Raw genomic sequence first — 21,028 nt, forward strand, 5'->3', positions numbered from 1 at the left:
TGTTGATAAGCTTATGTCTTTGTGTTGATATTTAAATTTACATGTTGTATTGATATAATTATATCTAGGGGAGCACTAGGGTGCCCCCTTATTTAGAGCCACAACGTACATCCAATCTGGTGCTGCCATGTGGCACAAAACATGCAATATTTTAAACACAAAAATGCAATCTAGTTGTATATGCATTTTCGCAGATTGCATTTTAGTTGTATGTAAATTGCATTTTATAGTGTTGAGTTTTGCATTTTCACATAAATTGCATTTTTTATTGTTAAGTTTTGCATTTTCACATATAAAAATGCAATTCGTCTATATATAAAATGCAAATTAAACGGTCAATATCAAAAATGCAAAACTCAATGATAAAAAATGCAATCTGCATATAACAAAAATGCAATCCGCCGAAATTCATTTATAGCTTCTACAAATGTGTATTGCATTTTTCTGTATACAATATTGCATTTTTCGTGCCACATGGCAGCACGTGGTTGGATGTACGTTGTAACTTTAAAATTAGTTGTTATACTAGTACATCCCTATCTTTGTGTTGATAATTTTAATACACATAATTGAAAGTTATTAGTTATTACTGTAAATTAGTTAGCACACTAACGCAACCCCAATGAAATGTAATCAAATGCAAACTTTAAATATTATACAAATTCCAAACTATGATCTAAACGGTTGGAAAATGTCAACAGATGACAAAATAATAGCAATAGAAAACGTCAACACAGTGTCAACGGCTGATGTTGTGTTGACCTATCCAATAGACAATTGTGTGATTTAAGTTGACATTTCTCGTTGATGTTATTTTGTCATCTACATTTTTTTAATATAAATATTTACGGTTTAATTTTATCACTATCCAATAGACAATTGTGTGATTTATGAATAGATTTATTAATATGTATCGAAGAGATTACTAATATTCTAGAATATCAAACAATACTAAATCAAATCAAATCAAAATGAAAAGATACGTATGTATCACACTCCCTATATTAAGATGATATGAATGTAGAGAAATACATTACTCCCTAAACACGTTTGAAGAGTTGATCCTTACAGTGTTGCTATTAATTATTAATGGCTCTCAAACTCAAGTAATTTCTTCTCTTTATTTTATTTTATTCTATTCTATTCATGGCGTAGTTCAATATGTTTCCATTTGATTTTGTGGTGGTATTAGTCAAGGATTGGGAGAAAGAGGAGTACAGAGTGTGGAAATCGTCTCGTTGGAGCCTAGAGCTTTCATCTTCCACAATTTTTTGGTTAGTTTTAATCATATCATTTAATTTGCTCTTTGGTATCACAAGTTCAAGTTGCATAATTTTTTTAAAAAAAACACTATACGGTTAGGATTGGAGATTTCATAATACTACTCATTATAAGAAATTTAATTTATTTTCCCTTTTAAAAAAAAAATAGTACTACTATAACAACATATACAATTTCATGAGACAAAATTACTTTGATTAAACATTATTGCTTCATTGAGATGATATATATTTTTGTTTGATATTTTATTGGTAGTCCAAGGAAGAGTGTGAGTATTTGAAAAAAATTGCCACACCTCACATGGTGAGATCACTGGTTGCCGATAGCAAAACTGGGAAGGGTGTAGAGAGCAAGTTAGTTTCTCTGATCTAAAACACTCTTCTATTCTATCTTTGAGATGCAAAACACAAAAACGACGTCGTTTGTGCAGGGCTCGTACGAGCTACGGAGTGTCCTTGAATAGAGGACAAGACATGGTAATAAGAGCTATTGAAAAAAGAATAGAAGACTACACATTGATACCTATTGGTAAGTGTGAATGAAATTGTGACATTGTGTTTGCTACTTTGCAAAGACTTGTCTAATTATGCTATGATTTTATTGTCAGATCATGGAGAAGGTCTTCATGTTCTTCGCTATGAAGTTGGCCAAAAATTTGATCCACATTACGACTACTCTACTACCGCCGGATTCAACACAAACGGGGGTCCGAGAATGGCAACCCTTTTAATGTACTTGTAAGTTTCAATCGTGAAAGGATTTAGTTATTGAATAATATAACCGTCAAATGTGTGTTATTGACTCAATTCCCACATCAGTTGTGAGAACAACTGGGGTGGGGTATATAGACTAGATGTGACAGGCTAATTTTTTTTGGATGAGTTCTCCTGTTTGGTCTGTATCGGTGTGTTTCAAAAACACAATCTCTTTTGCATTCCCCACAGGTTGGATGTTGAAAAAGGCGGTGAGACGGTCTTTCCATCAGCCAAGGGGAATATCCGCCCCGTGCGATGGTGGAAAAGGAAGTCCAAGGGGATCTCTATAAAACCGAAAATGGGAGATGCACTGCTTTTCTGGAGCATGCGCCCGGATGGCACTCGCGACCCTTTAAGCTTGCACGGTTAGTTCTGCTCGTTAACTTCATTATCTCTATCGCGCATCGCCTTCAAATTCAAACCACTTCTCCCTTTTGAATAGAGAGAAGAAAAGATTGATGGACTTGTATATAAATCAATTTTGAACACAAGGGAATATGCATATTAATCAATTCAAGATTGCAACTTTGTTTTTAATTTACAAACGTTATGTTTTTGTTTTTTCAGGATCTAAACCAGTTATAAAAGGGGACAAGTGGTCATGTACGAAGTGGATGCATGTTGGTGAATTCAAAGTTTAGCATTTTTATTATTCACAATTTTTATGTTTTTTCCTTCACAAATTAACGGATCCTTCTTACGATTTTAGCATTATTTTTCTTCAATTTTGTGTCCATCATAAGCAGCACGAAAATGAAAGTAAATAAAAATAAAAATAACAAAATGAGAACTAACCTATTCAAGTTGATGATAATATTATTATATACGATAATGTTTATTCTTAGAATTAACAAAAACTATAACAACGCCCAACCTCGCGACGCTTGCGTGACATTTATAATTTTATCAAGTTCAATGATAATACTCCCCCGTCCCATAAAAATAGGCTAAATTTTCTTTTTTATCCGTGCCATACAAATAGTCTATATTCCATTTAAGATAATTTTTTCTCATTCTCTTTTACTTTATCATTTATGGTCCCACCATTCATTAACATTATTTCAACTACTTTTTTCCTATTTTACTTTACCGATTATTTATTAAAACATGTATCAACCCCAATTAGCCAATTTCCATGGACAACCTATTTCTATGAGACGGAGGGTTTTACTACTGTAACTAATTTTAATACCAGTATTTTATAGATGATATATTAAGGTAAAGCAAAATAAAATTGTACATACTATTAGGGATATACTCCCTCCGTCCGCAATAGGAGTCCCGTTTTTTCATTTTAGTCTGTCCGCGAAGAGGAGTCTCAGTTCACTTTTACCATAAATAGTAATAGAGTCCCACATTCCACTCACATTTCATTTAAAACTAATATATATAAGTGGAACTCATATTCCACTAATTTTTTTCATCCATTTTTCTTAACATTTCTTAAAACTCATGCCGCCAAGAAATGTGACTCCTAATGGCAGACGGAGGGAGTAATATTTAGGGATTTAGCCATTGTATTTATATGTCCTAAATTTATGTGCTTCAAATCTCTTATTGTAAACAAAATAAATAGTAGAGTACAAGTTACATAGAACCTTAATATGAAATGGGGGTGTAGCTCATATGGTAGAGCGCTCGCTTCGCATGCGAGAGGCACGGGGTTCGATTCCCCGCACCTCCATTCATTTTATTTTTCTATGATTTTAACTTTCTGATTTTGTCATGTTATTTTACACTTTTTATTTTTCATTTCTTGTTTAATCAATCAACATTGAGGTCATCCAATGCTAAAAAACACTCGTATTATTATTATTATTAATTATTAATATCTTAGATAAACCAAACCATTCCAAAATTATTTCGAATATATACAAAATAATAGTAGTCATTGAATCTAATACCAAAATCCTTTCCAACTACGATTTTTCACTTGTATTTTTAGCCTATCACTAATTCTAATCGAACCAATTAATACAAAAAATGGCTTCAATTCCACAGTGCAGGATGCAAGAGGTATCTCACAAGAAGATCGGTGAGGTTTCGTACTTTCGTTCATCCGTCTGCCAACAAGTTTCTCGAACCATAAGCGTAAATGGTGAACCAGCTATGCCTACATAAAAGAGTCATATCCATGAAAACAAGTGACTAGAAAGTTCAACTTTTTGAAGATAGTGAGAGAGGGGTTACCTTCTGGGAGGCTATGTTGCGGAGCTGGTGCAAAATATCGGCAAAATCAGTGGGCGGTGTCTGAGAAAAGCTTAGATTTTCTCCGGTTTTTGGATGCTCGAACCTAACAGGGAATGTAAAATTTAAGCTTAATGGGAAACAGAAGTTCATCTTAGGCAGATACAGAGTGACCTTACCCGAGAGTTAAGGCGTGGAGGCAAGGCCTTTCTAGTCCGGAAACCAGTTCCTGAAGCTGGCTGTGATGGCGGGTCGGGTTCTTTGACTGAAGCAGTGATAAGCTCATGCTCTTAGTTCCTCCGTACACATCGTCTCCCATGAGTGGAACACCGAGATACTTTGCATGAGCTCGTATCTGATTCAGAAAGCCACAAACGAAGAGAAGAGTATGTTGGGACCTAATACCGGAATAAACACACAAGATGATTTGTGCTCATATAATGTAGAGAGCATCTATTTTCTGTAATAGTTTTAAGTTAAAATATGGAGATATGTTTCATAGAGGAACAAAGCAAGAGGTTTAAGATGGCCAAAAGTCTCAGAAGAAGATGAGACCTGATGAGTTCGTCCGGTTTCTAACCTCCATTCCACTAATGCACAACCACCACCGGCGAGTATTTCAATTACTTTGTACCTGAAGACCAGTTTAATCAGTGTGTAAGCATACAATGTGGCTGAATTGAGTTTATTAACTGTCCAAAAAACCCAAGTGCAGATGACAGAAATAAAGTTACTGAAGAAGGGATTGACCTACTAAATAATGACTATGCAGTCTTTCAATAAACATTTGGCAAAATGGTAAGGGATGTATATATATTGCATGATAATTAGTGGCAAAATGATAAGGGATTTATATATATTGCAAAATGGTACAGCTCTTGACAATAAAAATGGAGTATATGTTGGCTAGGGCAGCATGTCAGCCATGAACTTCCACCTTTACTGCTCTAGGTCTACCACGACACTGAATTGCAATATATCAAAGGCGATAGTCTCCATGAATTCCCAGTAATTCCACAAGTTGCTTATTAATACCATGTCCATCATGATCCGCGTGAAAGAAGAATCTTTGCAAGTGTCAAAAGATATTGCAAGCCCGCTTTAAGTGCGAATCAAGAAGCTGAGAATGGAAAATTCTGTATCCGCTAACCAGTTTAAAAGTCATCTCCATGATCTAATTAGATAAACCCCCGGAAATTGAGCCCAAGCAATAAGGCAATCGACTTGGTCTTGCGCCCAATTGGCCGAACGATCTTTTTCTTTCAGTAAACATCAGTAATTGAATGGTAAACCTCTTGATACCAGATATCTCTTCTCAAATCTGGCTTTCTCAAAATGCCCAAACCATAGAGAGTGCAGAGGCAAAGGGCTAATATTACACATTGACACAGAACTATAACTGGAATAAGCTAGCATTAAAGGCTTCAACATAAAGAAGACTCACCACAAGGTAAACAAGGTTGCAAGCCCAAGGGCAGCGCCTAGTTCTCCACTAATGTTACTGCTCCAACTCAATAAGTAAACTCAAAATAATACAAGTGAGGAATCCCAACTCCATCACCAGTAATCCTGGCATGAGCACTCACCATCTTTGAAGTGGTGATACCGGTTTGTGTCTCTGACAAAAATCTCTCTCCTCTCAGACCTAGATATAAATTTTATAACAGCATGGCAATCTCCACAAATCCTTAGGTTTTTAGTTACCCTAAGAGAAGATCCTTCAGCAGTATTAAGAATACCAAAAATGACAGCCAACTTCTCACTGTGGCCACATAAGATATGCTCCTTCTCCTGTTCCTCCACATCTTGTAGCACCCAATCCGTTTTTGGCAAGCAACCTGCTCTCTTCATTTCTGCACTAAATTTAGCTAATCTGTCCAGGATTTCAGCCATTTGAGGAAGTGATTTGTCACCTGCCAAAATCATGTGTACTTTGTTCTTGACCTCAATCCAACTGCAGCCAGGATTCTTCTTCAGTCCCTTCTCCCTCATTATATCTCTGATTTTATCTACATCTTTCCATTTTCCCTTAGAAGCATAAATATTCGACAGCAGAATGTAGTTTCCAGGATTCACGGGTTCTAGTTCAAACAATTTAGCAGCCGATAGCTCACCCAAGCTCATGTTATGATGAAGTCTACAGGAACTTAACAATGCACCCCAAACACAAGCATCGGCATCATATGGCATTTTCGTAATCAGGGAATAGGCTTCTTCAAGCTTGCCAGCACGACCAAGCAGACTCACAATACAAGCATAATGCTCTATTCTAGGTTCTACACCATGATCTTTGGACATGCTTTCAAAGTAATGATACCCTTCTTCTGTAAGGCCACTTTGGCTACACGCAGATAGGAGACTTGTGAAACTGACCGAATCAGGTTTCTGTCCACTCTTCTGCAGCCAGGAAAAAATTTCAATGGCTTCCTTTGCCTTTCCATGCATTGCATATCCGCCCAACATAGCATTCCAGCAAACCAAATTACGGGCAGGCATCCTATCAAAGCAACATCGAGCTTCTTTGATCTTTCCACAATTGGCATACATATCTATCAGCGCACTGGCTACATAAACATCATCTGCAATGTACCTTCTAATAGAAAAGCAGTGTGCAGCCTTCCCATGCATAAGTGCGGCGATATTCCCACAAGCAGGAAGCAAGCAAGGAATGGTCACTGCATTTGGTTTCACACCAGCAGCCTGCATTTCTCTGAAAAGCTCCAAAGCCTCGATATCTTTACCGTGCTGTGAGCAACAAGCTATTACTGAAGTCCATGAAACAACATTCAATTCCATTCCACGGGCCCGGTGTTCTTTAAACACCAGCAGTGCTTTGTCAACAAGACCATGTCGAGTGAGCCCTGCTATGAAGGCATTGCAGGCCCCAACATCCACTTGATCCGTATCCTCAAATGCTTGTAACATCTCTTGAGGACACCCGCACTTGCTATACATGTCAATAAGTGCACTCACAATACACTTATCTACACCAAAACCAGTCTTGATTACAAGTCCATGAACTTGTCTGCCTGTATTTAAATAGCCCAAGTCACCTACTGCAGGAAGAACACTAGAAATTCCAGTTCCATCCGGAGTAAAACCATGATAATGCATCTGTTGAAACATTGAAACTGCCTGCAGGAAACACCCACTTTGATTGAAGCCCGCGATCATACCATTCCAAGACACAATATTTGGTTCAAAACCAAGATTTTGAACCTCATCAAAAACCTTTTTTGCATTAACTACATCTCCTTTCCTTGCATAACCAGCAGCCAATGCGCTCCAAGAAACAACATCACTCCCCACCATGTTATTAAACACCTTGTGGGCACTAACTAAATCATCACATTTTATATAAAAATGAATTAAGGAAGACTCCACGAAAGGATCCCAAGAGAGCCCAGATGCTAAAGAGAACCCATGGACTTGCTTTCCAATTCTAGGAGCCAATAAACCAGCACAAGCCTTGACAACACTTGGCAAAAGATGGGAATCTGGGTAAAGCCCAGCAATAAGCATTTGATGAAATAAATGAAGAGTTGTCTTAAAATCATTATCTTTGGAGGATGCATTTATGAGGGTAGTGAATGAGAAGAGATCTAGCCTCAAGCAGTAGAGAAGGTTCTTGGCGTCTGAAAACTGAACGTGTTTGGAGTAGTGCAAGAGGAGCTTTGTTCTATAATGAGGAGAATCATACAGACTTGTTCGGAGGAGTTGGGCGTGAATTTGCTTTGCATGAGAAAGTGATAGTCTGGTACTTCCACTTAGCAGTTGTAGTGGGTCTGGGTAAGTTCTTGAACGAGCTGTATCTTCACTACTCATGTTGATGTTTTCGGAACCACAATAATCAAGTACCGACTTTCTGCTGTTTAATTGAATGTTATCCTCAGTTTTGATGCCAGAAAAAATATTTTTCTGGACAAGAGAAGGTCTATAGGTGTCATTGCAGTCAGATATTGGATTTAAAGGGTTACTGTGAAAGGATGCTTTACTATTTAGAATAGACGACATATTCCAACTGCAAACAAAAAAGTAACCAAAAATAACTAGTGTGCCAACTAAAAGTGGATTCCGGGTGCAACTATTTGGCATTTGACAACAATCTGACTCAGAAAGATTATGAGAAGGGATGAACAATCTAATCTTACCTACTAACAGCATGACGGGCCCGTCCCTGGGTAGCAGATCCGGGAGTAGCTATCATACGAATCCTGTTATTTACATCACGGCCTACTGGCACATCAACACGCCCAGAGAGTGGTGCCGGCACTCCACAGGTAAGACTAACATAAACTCTCTTTATAGTTCGTTTCTTGAACTGTTCAGAAAGATGGGAATGAGAATGTTCATCCTGCACTTCAGAAGACAAGATAAGCAAATGTTCCTCAAAATGAAACCAATACTTTTTAGAAAGTGGAGGGGAAGTCACCTTCGCAATGACAAGCAACCCACTGGTCCCTTTGTCCAACCTATGCACAATTCCAGGACGTACAGAGGCCTCGGGCACGCCAAAACCAATACTTCCATCTAAAGATAACACACTAATCTCGTCCCCCGAATCATCATCAACCTCAGGTAGGGATTCTGGATTGAAACTTACACTAGAAAGCCTACAATGGTGAAGAATTCCATTAACTAACGTTCCAGTCGCATTTCCGGGTGCTGGATGGACAACCTACATCATCATAACACCCACATTAAGACTCCAACAAACAGTGTCTTAAAATTAAGAAACCAGCTAATAGGTAGTAGTTGAGATCACACCAAGTGAGCAGGTTTATTGACAACAATCACATGCTCGTCTTCGTACACTATGTCCAACGGAATATCCTCCGGCTCAGCCCTCAGCGGCTGCAACTCGGCTATCGTGCAATCCACAACGTCCCCCAATCTCACCATATGCGAGGCCTTCAATTACACAACACAATACACTAAATCACACAACAAATTTCCCCTTTTTCACAAAAGACACCTATCAAACAGATGAACCAAACATAAAGATAATTACTTTAACAAATAGTACTACCTTATTGATGACGCGGCCATTGACAGACACCAATCCAGAGCGGATGCTGGATTGGACTCTGGCTCTGCTGATGCCGTTAATTCGGGAAGCAATCCATGAGTCCAGCCGCAGCTTCCGGCAATCCAATTCCACCTTCTCCTCAATTTTGACGCCGGAATAGTTGCTGGGGCGGGCGGGAGAGGGCTCGGTGAGGTCATCTGAGTCGGAATTGGGATTAGAATAAGCAAGAGCAGAGGCTCTGAGCTGCCGAAGCGAAGAAGGGGTTCTAGGGTTTATGAAAAGGGGTTTAACTGATGACCAAGACGACAGCATTCTCATTTCCCTAAAATTGAGGCAATTCGTCCCAACTCCTACGCCATTATCAATTTCTTGCTAGTAAAACACTATTCAAACCTTAATTCAATTGAGTTTTCAAGAAAAAGTCGACATTTTTTATTTTAGTGAATATAGGAAATTTGAGACCTTTGGTCCCATCTCTTGTAGAATATCAAGTGTTTTAATTTAAAGAGAACCAAAATTTTGTGTTATAATGGCATTGTTTTTAGTTTTGGTGTTTGTATTTTACTCCGGTTTCGGTTTCGGTTTTAGTTTCAGTTTCGGTTATAGATCTGACACCTTATATGCCAACCATGAAATTTAGAGGTATTTTTACAAGTTTTAATGGGACAGTTAATGTGATAACTGCTTGTTGTGCTGAATTCTAATTCACTTTATTCTTGGAAGAGAACGAGTGATCCTTATCCACGAAATTACTCTTTATCAGCATATGATGGAAAAAAAAGTATGGTTACGCGACAATCTCTCATACTCCTATATATTATGGGAAAATGGCAACATCTCAGATTTCACCACATCCTACAATGTTGCATTTGAGTCTACCGGTAGTATTGACGAGCAGTACTTCATATATAACGATCACACTGAATCACTATTGTCGAGGATTGTGATAGACTGTCATAGTCGATTGACTCGTTACGGATGGTCTGAGGCCAGCCAGGTAGTTTCCCAGATGTGCAAAATGTTAGTAATGAAGCTGATATATTCCTGATAAACTAGTGTTACCACCTGTGCTATGCACAAGATAAAAAAAATTTAAATAATGAAGATATATTATCTTAAAATAAAGAATATAGAGTAAATAAATATAAAAATATATTTATAGCTAAGAACTAATTATAATAAATATTTGTAATATTATAAATAATTAAAATATTATAAACAACAACAAAAAGACATTTGTACTTCTCTCAACCTACTCTCAATAAAATATTTCATATTGTGGCATATGATTGTATACTATTTTAATATATGATATGAGTGTAGTAGTATAAAAGAAATAACAAAAGAGAAGATGTGTGGATGAAATAGAATAAGACATACAAATAAAGAAAAATGTAATCCTATTTGAAAAGGTTTTGAGATAGAAAAAAAAAATTGTTACTTTATCTTATTTTCATTCTATTCTACTCACTCCAAAATTATTTTTATTTTTCATCCTATTCGCGCGATATTGCCATATAAGCCTCTTATCAAACTGCAAATACACATAATTTTTAGTTAATAATCCAATAATTTGAGAAGTCTAAAAGCTCAAATGAATTCTAACTATATACTATTAATTTAATTACTTAGTAAAAAAATTGAAATTTTAATTTCCCTCTTGATTGAGTTGAAGTAACACCGAATGTACGATCTAATATAGTAGTAGTTGTTTTATAATTTAAATTGAAAATACTGAATGATTGGGATGATATGAGAGTTAATAAGTTTTCTTTTAATAAGTTTAAGATATGTTCTTTATGAAAACTTTGTAAATATTTTCCTTTCAATATCATATGTACCATTGGGAGTGTTAGGGTGTCACCACCTCTTAAAGTAACACCATACCACCATTCCTAGCCAATTATTTGTACACGTGGACGAATAATCAGCTGTCATGTGGCAATAAAAAAATGTTCAAGGATTAAAAAAACGGCCAACAATATTTTTATACACTATACAACAGTTTTTCTCGGACAGCAATATCCAACACGCTAGACAACAATCTACAGATTGTTATCTAGCGTATTGAATATTGTTGTGTAGCGTTTATAATATTGATATATATGTGGTGTCACGGTGTCACTTTAAGAGGTGTTGTCATTTTAACACAAACCTATGTACCATTAACCACGTCATTACAAAAATTTGAATATTTATGCTATAGCTTGAAATAAATAGCTTGAATATTTATTAAATTAAATAGCTTGAATATTAAATATAAAAAAATAATATATAAATCTAAAAATAATTGCAATATACTATCAAGAGAATTAAAGAAATATTAAATAACTTAATATTTAAATTTCATTTATTTAATATTAAATAACTTAATATTTAAATTTCATTTATTTAAATTTCATTTATTTAACTTTATTTATTTATCAAGGCATACTATACTTTGATCTACTATATCTTTGTTTAGTACTAATGAATTATTTAATATTTGATGTAGCAGGCGAGGATTGTGCACAATGTGGAATGGATAACTCCAGAGGATCATAGATTAATGGGTTCCTCTATGTTGTATATGGAGGAATTCATGCATCGTGTAAGTCATCTCATATCTGCATATTTATTTATAACCATAAGCCTAAGCCTTGTTAATGTGTGTTTATTTTTGTAACATGCAGGATGATGAGCCTGAAGCTGAACATGTATCTCAAATTATTAAATCTCAATCATTTGCAGTAAGGAAGCTTCAACTCATCACTGCAACCTCATGCGTAGGCACAATGTATAATTAATTAATTAAGCTACGACCCTTTTCTTACAACACTCACATGGTTTGATCATCAACCTATAAGAGTTGAAAAACTATGTTAAATTCAGTATTTTTGAATTTTCGTCGATCATATGGTTTGACAACCCTGACCTAACCTATTGGGGTTATGGTTCATTTTCATTATTCATTTGTGCAGTGGCGGAGCCTGATGGGGCCCAAACTGACATTAAATTTTGTTGTGTGTTCAGAGCTAACGGCGCGGAAACAACTCGAACATGAGCAATATAAAAAGCCATGATTGAGACGATGAGAAAATTAATTAGTGAATAGATTTTAGAGCATGGCACATATTTTTACTAATATTTTAAGATATATTTTTATACTCCTAGTATTTATCAAATCAAAGTGTTATTATCAGCTAGTCATTATTGATTTTTTATAATAATGGGCATCACATTAAAATTAATTTTATTAATATCATATGGTTATATTTTATAATATTTATAAAATCAAAGAATTATTTGATAATATTAAATTATAAAAATCATTCTTTTATGATTATAAATTAAAATGATTTCTGTAAAAAATTACTAGTGAAAAAAATTCAATCAAAGTTAATGTGAGAAAATTCATAACACATAAATGAATATGAGAAAACTAACAAAAGTTACTAATTTCATAAAATAAAAACGTCACAAATGAATTATGAGTATAAATTTTAAAATAAAATTTACTAATATTATAGTCCTACATAGTATTTATTATGATAAGTAAATATTATTTATACAAACTACTAACATATAAAGAAGAAATAGAGTCCAAAAGATGAATACAAGATAGAAGAAGTAGAGTCCAAAATAAAAAAGCTGAAGAAATAGAGTCCAAAATATCCAAAAGATGAATTTAAAATAGAAGTAGAGTCCAAATAAAAAAAAGCCCCAGGAGGGTTTAGAACCCACTACCTCACTTAGAGTTGTCAACTGGGCCGGGCTGGGCCGGCCCGGCCCAGCTCAGCCCAGTCCCGGTATGGGCCGGCCCATGCCCGGCCCACCAGTGAAATGAAGCGGGTCTGGGCTGGGCTCATTAGTTGAGATGGGCTGCAATTGGGCCGTTTTGTAAACCCAGACCCATGGCCGGGCCCATCAGAGGCCCACCTTCTAATAATAGTATATTTCCCTATTTATGCATAGCATCTTGTACACGAGACATGTTAATTTTGTCTATTATTCCAATTTTTTTGGTGTCTCCGAATGGATTCAAACTAGGCCTGCTTATTCGGCCGGTTCCGGTTTTAACCGGACCGGTTGACCGGTTAACCGGTTTTAAATTTTCATAAATTCAAGAACCGGAACCGATCGGTTCCGGTTTGGAACCGGCCGATTAAGAACCGGTCGATTCCGGTTCCGAACTGGAACCGATGTGTAATTTTAATCCGAATTTATTTATAATTTTAAATAGTTCAATACTAAAAAAATAATAATCCAACATCTAGAATTATAACAAATAATACCTAAAAATTAAAATAAATACACAAAATACAAACCAACAGTACAATAATATTCATATATGGATAAGAGTGATGCCAAGTGTAGTAGGTCGGGTCGGACTAGTTTATGTTAGCAATTTTTTACTAATACAAAAATAGGAGTTCTAAACTTTAGCAATTTTTTTTTAAAAAAATGAGTTTTAAAATTGAATTCCATTTTCCCTTTTTTGGCTAAACATAGTATTCATTGGAATTTCCAATACTAATTGATATTGTTGTGACTATTTGGTTTATACCGGAACACTTAATAAATTATTCACAAATATGTTAAAATCGTATGTTAAATGAATTGTTACATAAATTTGTAATAAATATATCATATGAAATGATATTGTATTTGTATAAGTTCTTTTGAAAACTAAAAACAAACTTATGATGTTCTACTCATTGTAGTTAGTTCATAAAAAATGGATTAGGGAAATAATTGTAGATTTAAAGTATCACAGATTAAACATTTAAATCTAAAAATCACTCAATGTTTCAAACTATTTTACTTTAATTCAAAATTAATTCAATAAATTAGATTTTTTAGTATATTAAATTATAAAAAAATAAAATTGAATTATAATCCGGTTCCTGGTTAGGAACCGGTCGGTTCCGGTTCCGAACCGGAACCGGTGTTATTTAAAAAGTTGGAACCGGTACCGGAACCGGAACCGGATTTTCCGGTTCCGGTTCCTCAATTAACCGGTCAGTTCCGATTCCGATTCCAGTTAACCGAGAATCGGAGAACCGTTTAAGCACCCCTAATTCAAACAGTAATAGTTTAATATCAACAAAAGTTTCCTACTAAATCATGATTGTGACATTCATGGGTTTCAAACACAGAGTTGGACGAATGATGATGTTGCATCAATAGAAAACGTTACCACATCAACACCAACCCATACCTAACACAAAGCATGTTGATGAAGCTCCACTTTAGGCATTCTTCATTACGTTGATCTAATTTTTTTATTTTATGATTTTCTGATGCTTTTCTTTATTGCAGCGAATGACCCTTTGGACAAAGTGAAGCTGCACACCCTCCACGATCAAGATAACTTGGAAGACCTCAAGCGCAGCTTCGACGGCATGGATGCCTGGCAGCGTGGCCTGCATATGAGCAGTATCATAACCACCGTCAGAGACGCGGTCAACCACCGCGTCGTCGGTCTTGGAGTAAACGCGGAGAAGGTCGCTCTGTATTCCGTGTCCAAGCTGGAGGATGCGCCAGCGTCAGTGTCGTCGTTCCCAGTGCTGGGCTGACAACTGTGAAGGCCAACCTTACGATCGCCGCTACTGCTGCCGCCGCGGTCAACAAGAACGCCCGCGGGAACATCACTTACTACCGCCGATTCAGGTATGGAGCGCACGGCTTCTTTCTCGTGCTGCTGTCTCTGCTCACCTGGATCGTGCTAGCCAACTCCAGCGGTACGTGGAAGGAGATTACCGCCGCTTTCTTCCCTCAGCTCTACATGCTCGTCTTCAACCTCATTGAGCTTCTCTACAAGGTTCAAGTCGCAGAGCACGAGAAGGACCTGGGCGTTAGCAATGTGGTGCATCGCGGTTGTGATTTGGTGCTGCGTCTCCTCGAGCATGCGTTTCCTTAGTTCCAGCTTCCTTTGTTATGTCTTTCTTTAGCTGGCTAGGTAGTAGGTGGAGTCGTACTTTCTGCTAGGGTTTGATTAGGGTTTCCTTAGGTTTCGGTTTGTGTTGCTCTGGTTCCTTTTTATATTGATGCAGCATCAAACCTAATATGATTCTTGTCTGTACTCATCTTCCATGAATACATTTCGATGCACGAAGCATTTCTATAATTTTGTGTTTGTTGTGTTTCTTATTTTTGGACTCTGTTAAATGTTTATTTCTGTGTTTAAACTCAGGGTTTAGGTTTTAGAAAATATTAATTTCTCATAATCAATATTTAAGTATTTCATTAACTAAAATGAGGATTTTTCTTCTCTTTTATAAATATTTACACTCTCCCCTACAAAATAGTTCATGATTTCATAATCTTCAGATGAATATTTTTATTAGGAAAAAATTAAAATAAATTTTATTAAAAATTTACAATTCTTTTAGTAAGATACTATTATAGATTCACTCAAAATTAGCTTGTTTTCGTTGAAATCAAATTAGTTAGTAATGTTGGTGCACGCAGCGGAAGAGCATGTAAATAAATCACATAATAATCAGATCTATTTAGCAGATTATTTAGACAAAATCTATTCGCGTAATTATCACATGTATCATGCTCATAACTTGAATTAATCATGCTTTAAGAATATTGAAAACCTAAAACATGCTTTTCTACGGAGTAGAATAATACCTAATTAATTCTCCAAAGAATTGAAGATGGCTAGCGACTTCTCCACGTGTAGCTTTAAGTACTAGACCACAAATCTTCTCTCTGGTTCCCGAACTGTACTCTAATATCAGTGTGGGCTGATCTTACTAGAATACTAGGACTTAAATAAAGAAGACAGAAGAAATCCTTTTTGGAATAGGACTCAAATTCGAAATCTCCTACAGCTGGGAGAGATCGAAATTTTCGAAAATTGCAATATGAGATATTGTGTATTTTCTGTCTCCTTTATTCTCCTATTTATATTAAGTTCCTTTTGGGCCCAGACAGGGATCTATGGAAGGCTTTGGATATGGGCTCATCCAATTTACTTTTTACTAATTAAATTGAACCCACAATTTAATATAAGTTATAATTGGAATATTACGAGCAGCCACTACAGAAGTAATATTGAACTCTCCCCATCCAAATCCGAAATTATAAGTAATCCGGGTTTCCGTTTATCTTTCATTTCCCGTGCTTAAGATTAATATGTCCATTAATTAATTAATGTCTGCTATTGACTTAATTAATTAACTTCTTATTAATTCCAAGAGTGGACTTAGCATGAAACACTCATTTATTATTCATAGAGTAATCATACTCCAACTAGCTAGGTTCCGAATAATAAAACTTAGTTTCGCGCTCCTCTTGAGGACATTATCAAACGAGACTCACCTCGTGCACGATTCAATATAATAGCAATCCTAGCACCGCTAGATATCGATCACCACTGCCCAATATATCAGGATAATTGGGCTACGAAAAACCCGCACCATTTGATAAGTCAAAGCAATGCATAATCAATACCGTATGCTCAATGCTAACCTACATTGATTAAGAAATAAATATTTATCAAGACCTCGCCTTTCAGTAGATAGCCCAAGGCAAGTCTTGCTGTTAGATCCGTTCAGTGCTATACCACACCAATGTCATCTTATTTCAGTAAGGCTTAGAAATATACGGACTGACATTGCAACCTTTCTCGATGGGTAGTCTAATTCCATCTAGGTTGTGAAATTCATATTTTTCTTTGTTTAGAACTGACCGTATTACCTTAAAGTGGACGACGCCCACAACCGGTCTACTAAAACAAAGACTTAGACTTTGTTAAGTTAACTTATACATTTAAACATGCATTAACATCCATTAAATGTAAAACATAACAACATTATGACAAAAATAATCTGTTTTATTCATTGGAAAATAAAATAAGAGTTTTACAGTATTCAATCACTCGAAACGTGATTTCTAGTATACAAACTCTAACAATCTCCCACTTATACTCAAAACACTTTCGAGTATACAAAATGTGCTAACGTCTAAATCTCCCACTTATACTGAAAGCGGATTGAGGTCTTGAATTAGTCGAACTCCCATTCCTTCAACATGGCTTTCATACGGCTTTACCGCTAACGCCTTCGTGAAAGGATCTGCCAGGTTGTTTTCTGACTCAATCTTGACCACTTGTATGTCTCCTCTCTGCACTATATCTCGAATGATATGATACTTCCTCTCTATGTGCTTGCTCGCCTTATGAGCCCGTGGTTCCCTCGAATTTGCCACAGCACCAGAGTTATCACAATAAACGGTGATGCGCTTGGGCATATTCGTAACCACACCTAAGTCCAGAAGGAAGTTCTTAAGCCATACAGCCTCCTTTGCAGCCTCCGAAGCGGCTACATACTCGGCTTCCATGGTAGAGTCTGCAATGCATTTCTGCTTTACACTCTTCCAAACTATAGCTCCACCTCCTAAGGTAAACACATATCCGGAAGTTGATTTTCTCGAATCCAGATCAGCCTGAAAGTCTGAATCTGTATATCCTAAAGGACAGAGCTCGGCTGCATTGTAAACTAGAACATAGTCCTTAGTCCGATTAAGGTACTTGAGTATGTTCTTTACGGCAGTCCAATGTCCTTGGCCGGGATTTGATTGATATCTTGCTACCATGCCAACAGCAAAGCAGATATCGGGTCTAGTACAAAGCATAGCATACATGAGACTACCAACTGCCGAGGCATATGGTATTCTTCTCATCTCTGCTATCTCAGATGCTGTCTTAGGACACATCTCTTGAGACAACTGGATGCCATGTCTAAAAGGTAGGAAACCTTTCTTGGCATCTTGCATGCTAAAGCGTCTAAGTACCGTTTCGATGTAAGATTCTTGGGATAAGCACAACATTTTCTTACCTCGGTTCCTAAGAACCTTGATACCGAGAATGTGTCCCGCATCACCCATATCTTTCATCTCGAACTGGCTGGACAACCAAGTTCGCACTGATGACAACATCTTTTTATTGTTTCCAATTAGAAGAATGTCATCTACATACAAAACTAAGAACACAACATTTCCTTTTTCAACCTTCTTATACACGCAGCTTTCATTAGGGCATTTTTCGAATCCAAACTTTTGAACAGTTTGATCGAAACACTGGTTCCATGATCTAGATGCTTGCTTGAGACCATAAATGGCCTTCTTAAGCTTCCAAACCATGTGTTCCTTGCCCTTCACTACATAGCCTTCGGGTTGTTCCATGTAGATGGTCTCCTCAAGACTCCCGTTTAGAAACGCAGTCTTAACGTCCATCTGCCATACTTCCCAATCCATGTAAGCTGCTATAGACAAAAGTATACGGATCGATTTGAGCATGGCCACTGGGGAGAAGGTCTCATCGTAATCGATACCTTCCTTTTGGGTATACCCCTTAGCCACTAGTCTTGCCTTGAAGACTTTAACTCGTCCATCGGGTCCACGTTTACGTTTGTATATCCACTTGCTCCCAATGGCAGTACAGCCTTCGGGTAGGACAGACAAATCGTAGACGTCTTTGTCTAACATAGATTGTAGTTCCGAATCCATTGCTTTCACCCATTCGCAATGATCGACATCAGCCTGCGCCTCTGCAAAATTCCAGGGATCCAGTACATTGCTGTCCGAGGAGTGATCCATACACTCACCCAAACCAATGTATCTATCGGGCTCATGAGAGACCCTCCCACTGCGGCGCGGCACTACAATATCTGGAGTATTAGTTGAAGTTTCTGGAATTGTTGTTACACTTGGTAATTGTTCTTGGTTAATGGAAGTTGAAACTTGAGTTAGCTCTTCTAGAGCAATCTCACTGCTGGACTTATGATTCATTACATAGTCTTCCTCTAAGAATGTGGCATGAGTGCTCACAATCACTTTCTGATCTCTGAGACTATAGAATTCATAAGCTTTCGTTCCTCTAGGGTATCCTATAAACACGCAAACCTCAGTCCTAGATTCCAGCTTAGTTGGATCCTTTTCCAATACATGAGCCGGACACCCCCATACTCTGAGATGTTCTAGATTGGGCTTACGCCCATTCCACAACTCATATGGGGTAGTAGGAACAGATTTAGAAGGTAAGACGTCTAAGAGATAGTTTGCAGAAAGCAAAGCATGACCCCAAAACGAAACAGGTAACCGTGCATAACTCATCATCGATCTGACCATATTTAATAAGGTCCTATTCCTTCTTTCAGCCACGCCATTCTGCTGGGGTGTGCCCGGCGCAGTCGTTTGGGATTCAATCCCAGCTACCGATAAATAGTCCAAAAACTCGGCACTTAGGTATTCGCCTCCGCGATCAGATCGCAGGCATTTGATACTCTTACCATGTTGCGTCTCTACTTTAGCCTTAAACTCCTTGAACTTGTCAAAAGTTTCAGACTTGTAGCGCATCAAATAGATGTATCCGATTTTCGAGTAGTCATCTGTAAAGGTGACGAAATATCGAAAACCGCCCCTTGCCTCGGTTGACATTGGTCCACACACATCAGTATGAATGAGCTCAAGTACTTCTTTGGCCCTATTCCCCTTTGATCTAAAAGATCTCTTAGTCATCTTGCCTTCGAGACAGGACTCACACTTCGAAAACGGTTCCTTCTCAAGACCTTTAATAAGATCTTGATCAACCATCGCATGAATCCTTCTTTCGTTGGCATGACCAAGTCTAAGGTGCCATAAGTACGTTTCATTCATTGAAGTTGAAGGTTCTTTTCTTTTCTTAGAAATTTTCGATGTAGCATTGAGTTCTGATTTACGTTGATTAAATTGTGTAGAAGTGATCGTGTACAGATTGTTTTCCATGATACCGCGACAGATATAAGAACCATCTTTCTTAATAACGCAATTGTCATTAAAAGAAATCGAATATCCATCATAAGACAATTTAGAAACTGAAATTAAATTTCTTCTAAAAGAGGGTATCAACAAAACATTCTTCAAAATCAAAAATCTATCACTAGAAAAACGTAAATAAACGTCTCCCACTGCAACGGCCGCCACTTTCGTAGCGTCGCCCAGCTGGACCTCTATCTCACGATCATGTAGCCGTCTTGTCACCTGCATCAAGTCAGGATCAAAACATATATGATCAGTTGCTCCAGTATCAATAACCCAAGTATGAGTAGATGTCAAAGCCAAACATGACTCGACTACTAGAGCATGGTGCATACCTGTAGCCTTGCCCTTTTTAGGACAATCTGGCTTCCAATGACCTTTCTCTCCACACTTGAAGCATTTTCCAGTTTGCTTCTTGTCACCCCGCTGTTTCTTCTTTCCCTTAGCATTGTTGACTGCTACTTGGTTCGGTGCCTTTTTCTTTCCTCTTCTAGCCTTAGAGCCAGAGGAATTAGGCGCGATACTCATCATAGCTACTTTAGCTTGAACCATAAGGTCCTCCGCCGACTGAAGTTCAGTCAGCAACTCTGCTAAAGTATAATTCCGTTTGTTCATCTCAAAGTTGAGCTTGAACTGCTGGAAGCTAGGGGGAAGACTCTGAAGGATTATAGTAACCTGGGACTCGGGATCGATCGTCCCTCCCAATACCTCAATCTGGTTGAGGTGACTCATCATCTCGAGGACGTGTTGCCTCACAGACGAGCCTTCCTTCATAGACTTCGTCATGATACTCCGAAAGGCTTGAGACTTAGCCGTTCGATTCTGAGTACCAAAAAGATTTGCGAGATTTGTCATGATCTCGGCGGCAGTTTCCATGGCAGAATGCTGATGCTTGAGTACTGATGACATAGAAGCCAACATGTAGCACTTAGCCATCTCATTCGCCTTATGCCACCGTCTATGCGCATCTCGCAATGCTTGGCTG

General features: G+C 37.3%; 2 protein-coding genes, 1 non-coding gene and 1 pseudogene across 3 annotated transcripts; 3 read left to right on the forward strand and 1 right to left on the reverse strand.

Annotated features, from left to right (window-relative positions):
- The first annotated feature begins 1,040 nt into the window (after nt 1–1,040).
- LOC148933040 (putative prolyl 4-hydroxylase 3) lies at nt 1,041–2,761 on the forward strand. Its single transcript, XM_089063310.1, has 7 exons — nt 1,041–1,106; nt 1,193–1,274; nt 1,537–1,634; nt 1,712–1,809; nt 1,889–2,018; nt 2,226–2,401; nt 2,604–2,761. Exons 1-7 carry the CDS (start codon nt 1,090–1,092, stop codon nt 2,675–2,677), a joined length of 675 nt encoding a protein of 224 aa, XP_088919436.1. The 5' UTR covers nt 1,041–1,089; the 3' UTR covers nt 2,678–2,761.
- Nucleotides 2,762–3,647: 886 nt separating this feature from the next.
- Nucleotides 3,648–3,720, forward strand: TRNAA-CGC (transfer RNA alanine (anticodon CGC)). Its single transcript has one exon. It is a non-coding gene; the product is annotated as a tRNA-Ala (tRNA).
- An 800-nt stretch (nt 3,721–4,520) lies between these two features.
- LOC148933042 (Pentatricopeptide repeat (PPR) superfamily protein) lies at nt 4,521–9,728 on the reverse strand. The gene is made up of 7 exons (XM_089062789.1): nt 9,253–9,728; nt 8,991–9,134; nt 8,656–8,901; nt 8,375–8,577; nt 5,668–8,244; nt 4,779–4,857; nt 4,521–4,578 (listed from the first exon to the last, which is right to left on the reverse strand). The coding sequence occupies exons 1-5, from the start codon at nt 9,568–9,570 to the stop codon at nt 5,781–5,783; spliced, it is 3,375 nt and encodes a 1,124-aa protein (XP_088918915.1). The 5' UTR covers nt 9,571–9,728; the 3' UTR covers nt 4,521–4,578; nt 4,779–4,857; nt 5,668–5,780.
- A 293-nt stretch (nt 9,729–10,021) lies between these two features.
- LOC148933043 (uncharacterized) lies at nt 10,022–15,154 on the forward strand (annotated as a pseudogene).
- Nucleotides 15,155–21,028: the final 5,874 nt, after the last annotated feature.

Source organism: Salvia hispanica, chromosome 1, assembly GCF_029641045.1.
Source record: "Salvia hispanica isolate PSC_SH4W2 chromosome 1, Shi_PSC_v1, whole genome shotgun sequence".
NCBI lineage: Eukaryota > Viridiplantae > Streptophyta > Magnoliopsida > Lamiales > Lamiaceae > Salvia > Salvia hispanica.

Coding starts and splice junctions, on each gene's coding strand:
- LOC148933040 (XM_089063310.1), top strand. Junction 1,810..1,888: donor CTACACATTGATACCTATTG/GTAAGTGTGAAT, acceptor TTTTATTGTCAG/ATCATGGAGAAGGTCTTCAT. Junction 2,402..2,603: donor CGACCCTTTAAGCTTGCACG/GTTAGTTCTGCT, acceptor TTGTTTTTTCAG/GATCTAAACCAGTTATAAAA.
- LOC148933042 (XM_089062789.1), bottom strand. CDS start 9,570: ATGAGAATGCTGTCGTCTTGGTCATCAGTTAAACCCCTTTTCATAAAC. Junction 9,135..9,252: donor ATGGCCGCGTCATCAATAAG/GTAGTACTATTT, acceptor GTGTAATTGAAG/GCCTCGCATATGGTGAGATT. Junction 8,245..8,374: donor GCCCGTCATGCTGTTAGTAG/GTAAGATTAGAT, acceptor TTTTGTTTGCAG/TTGGAATATGTCGTCTATTC.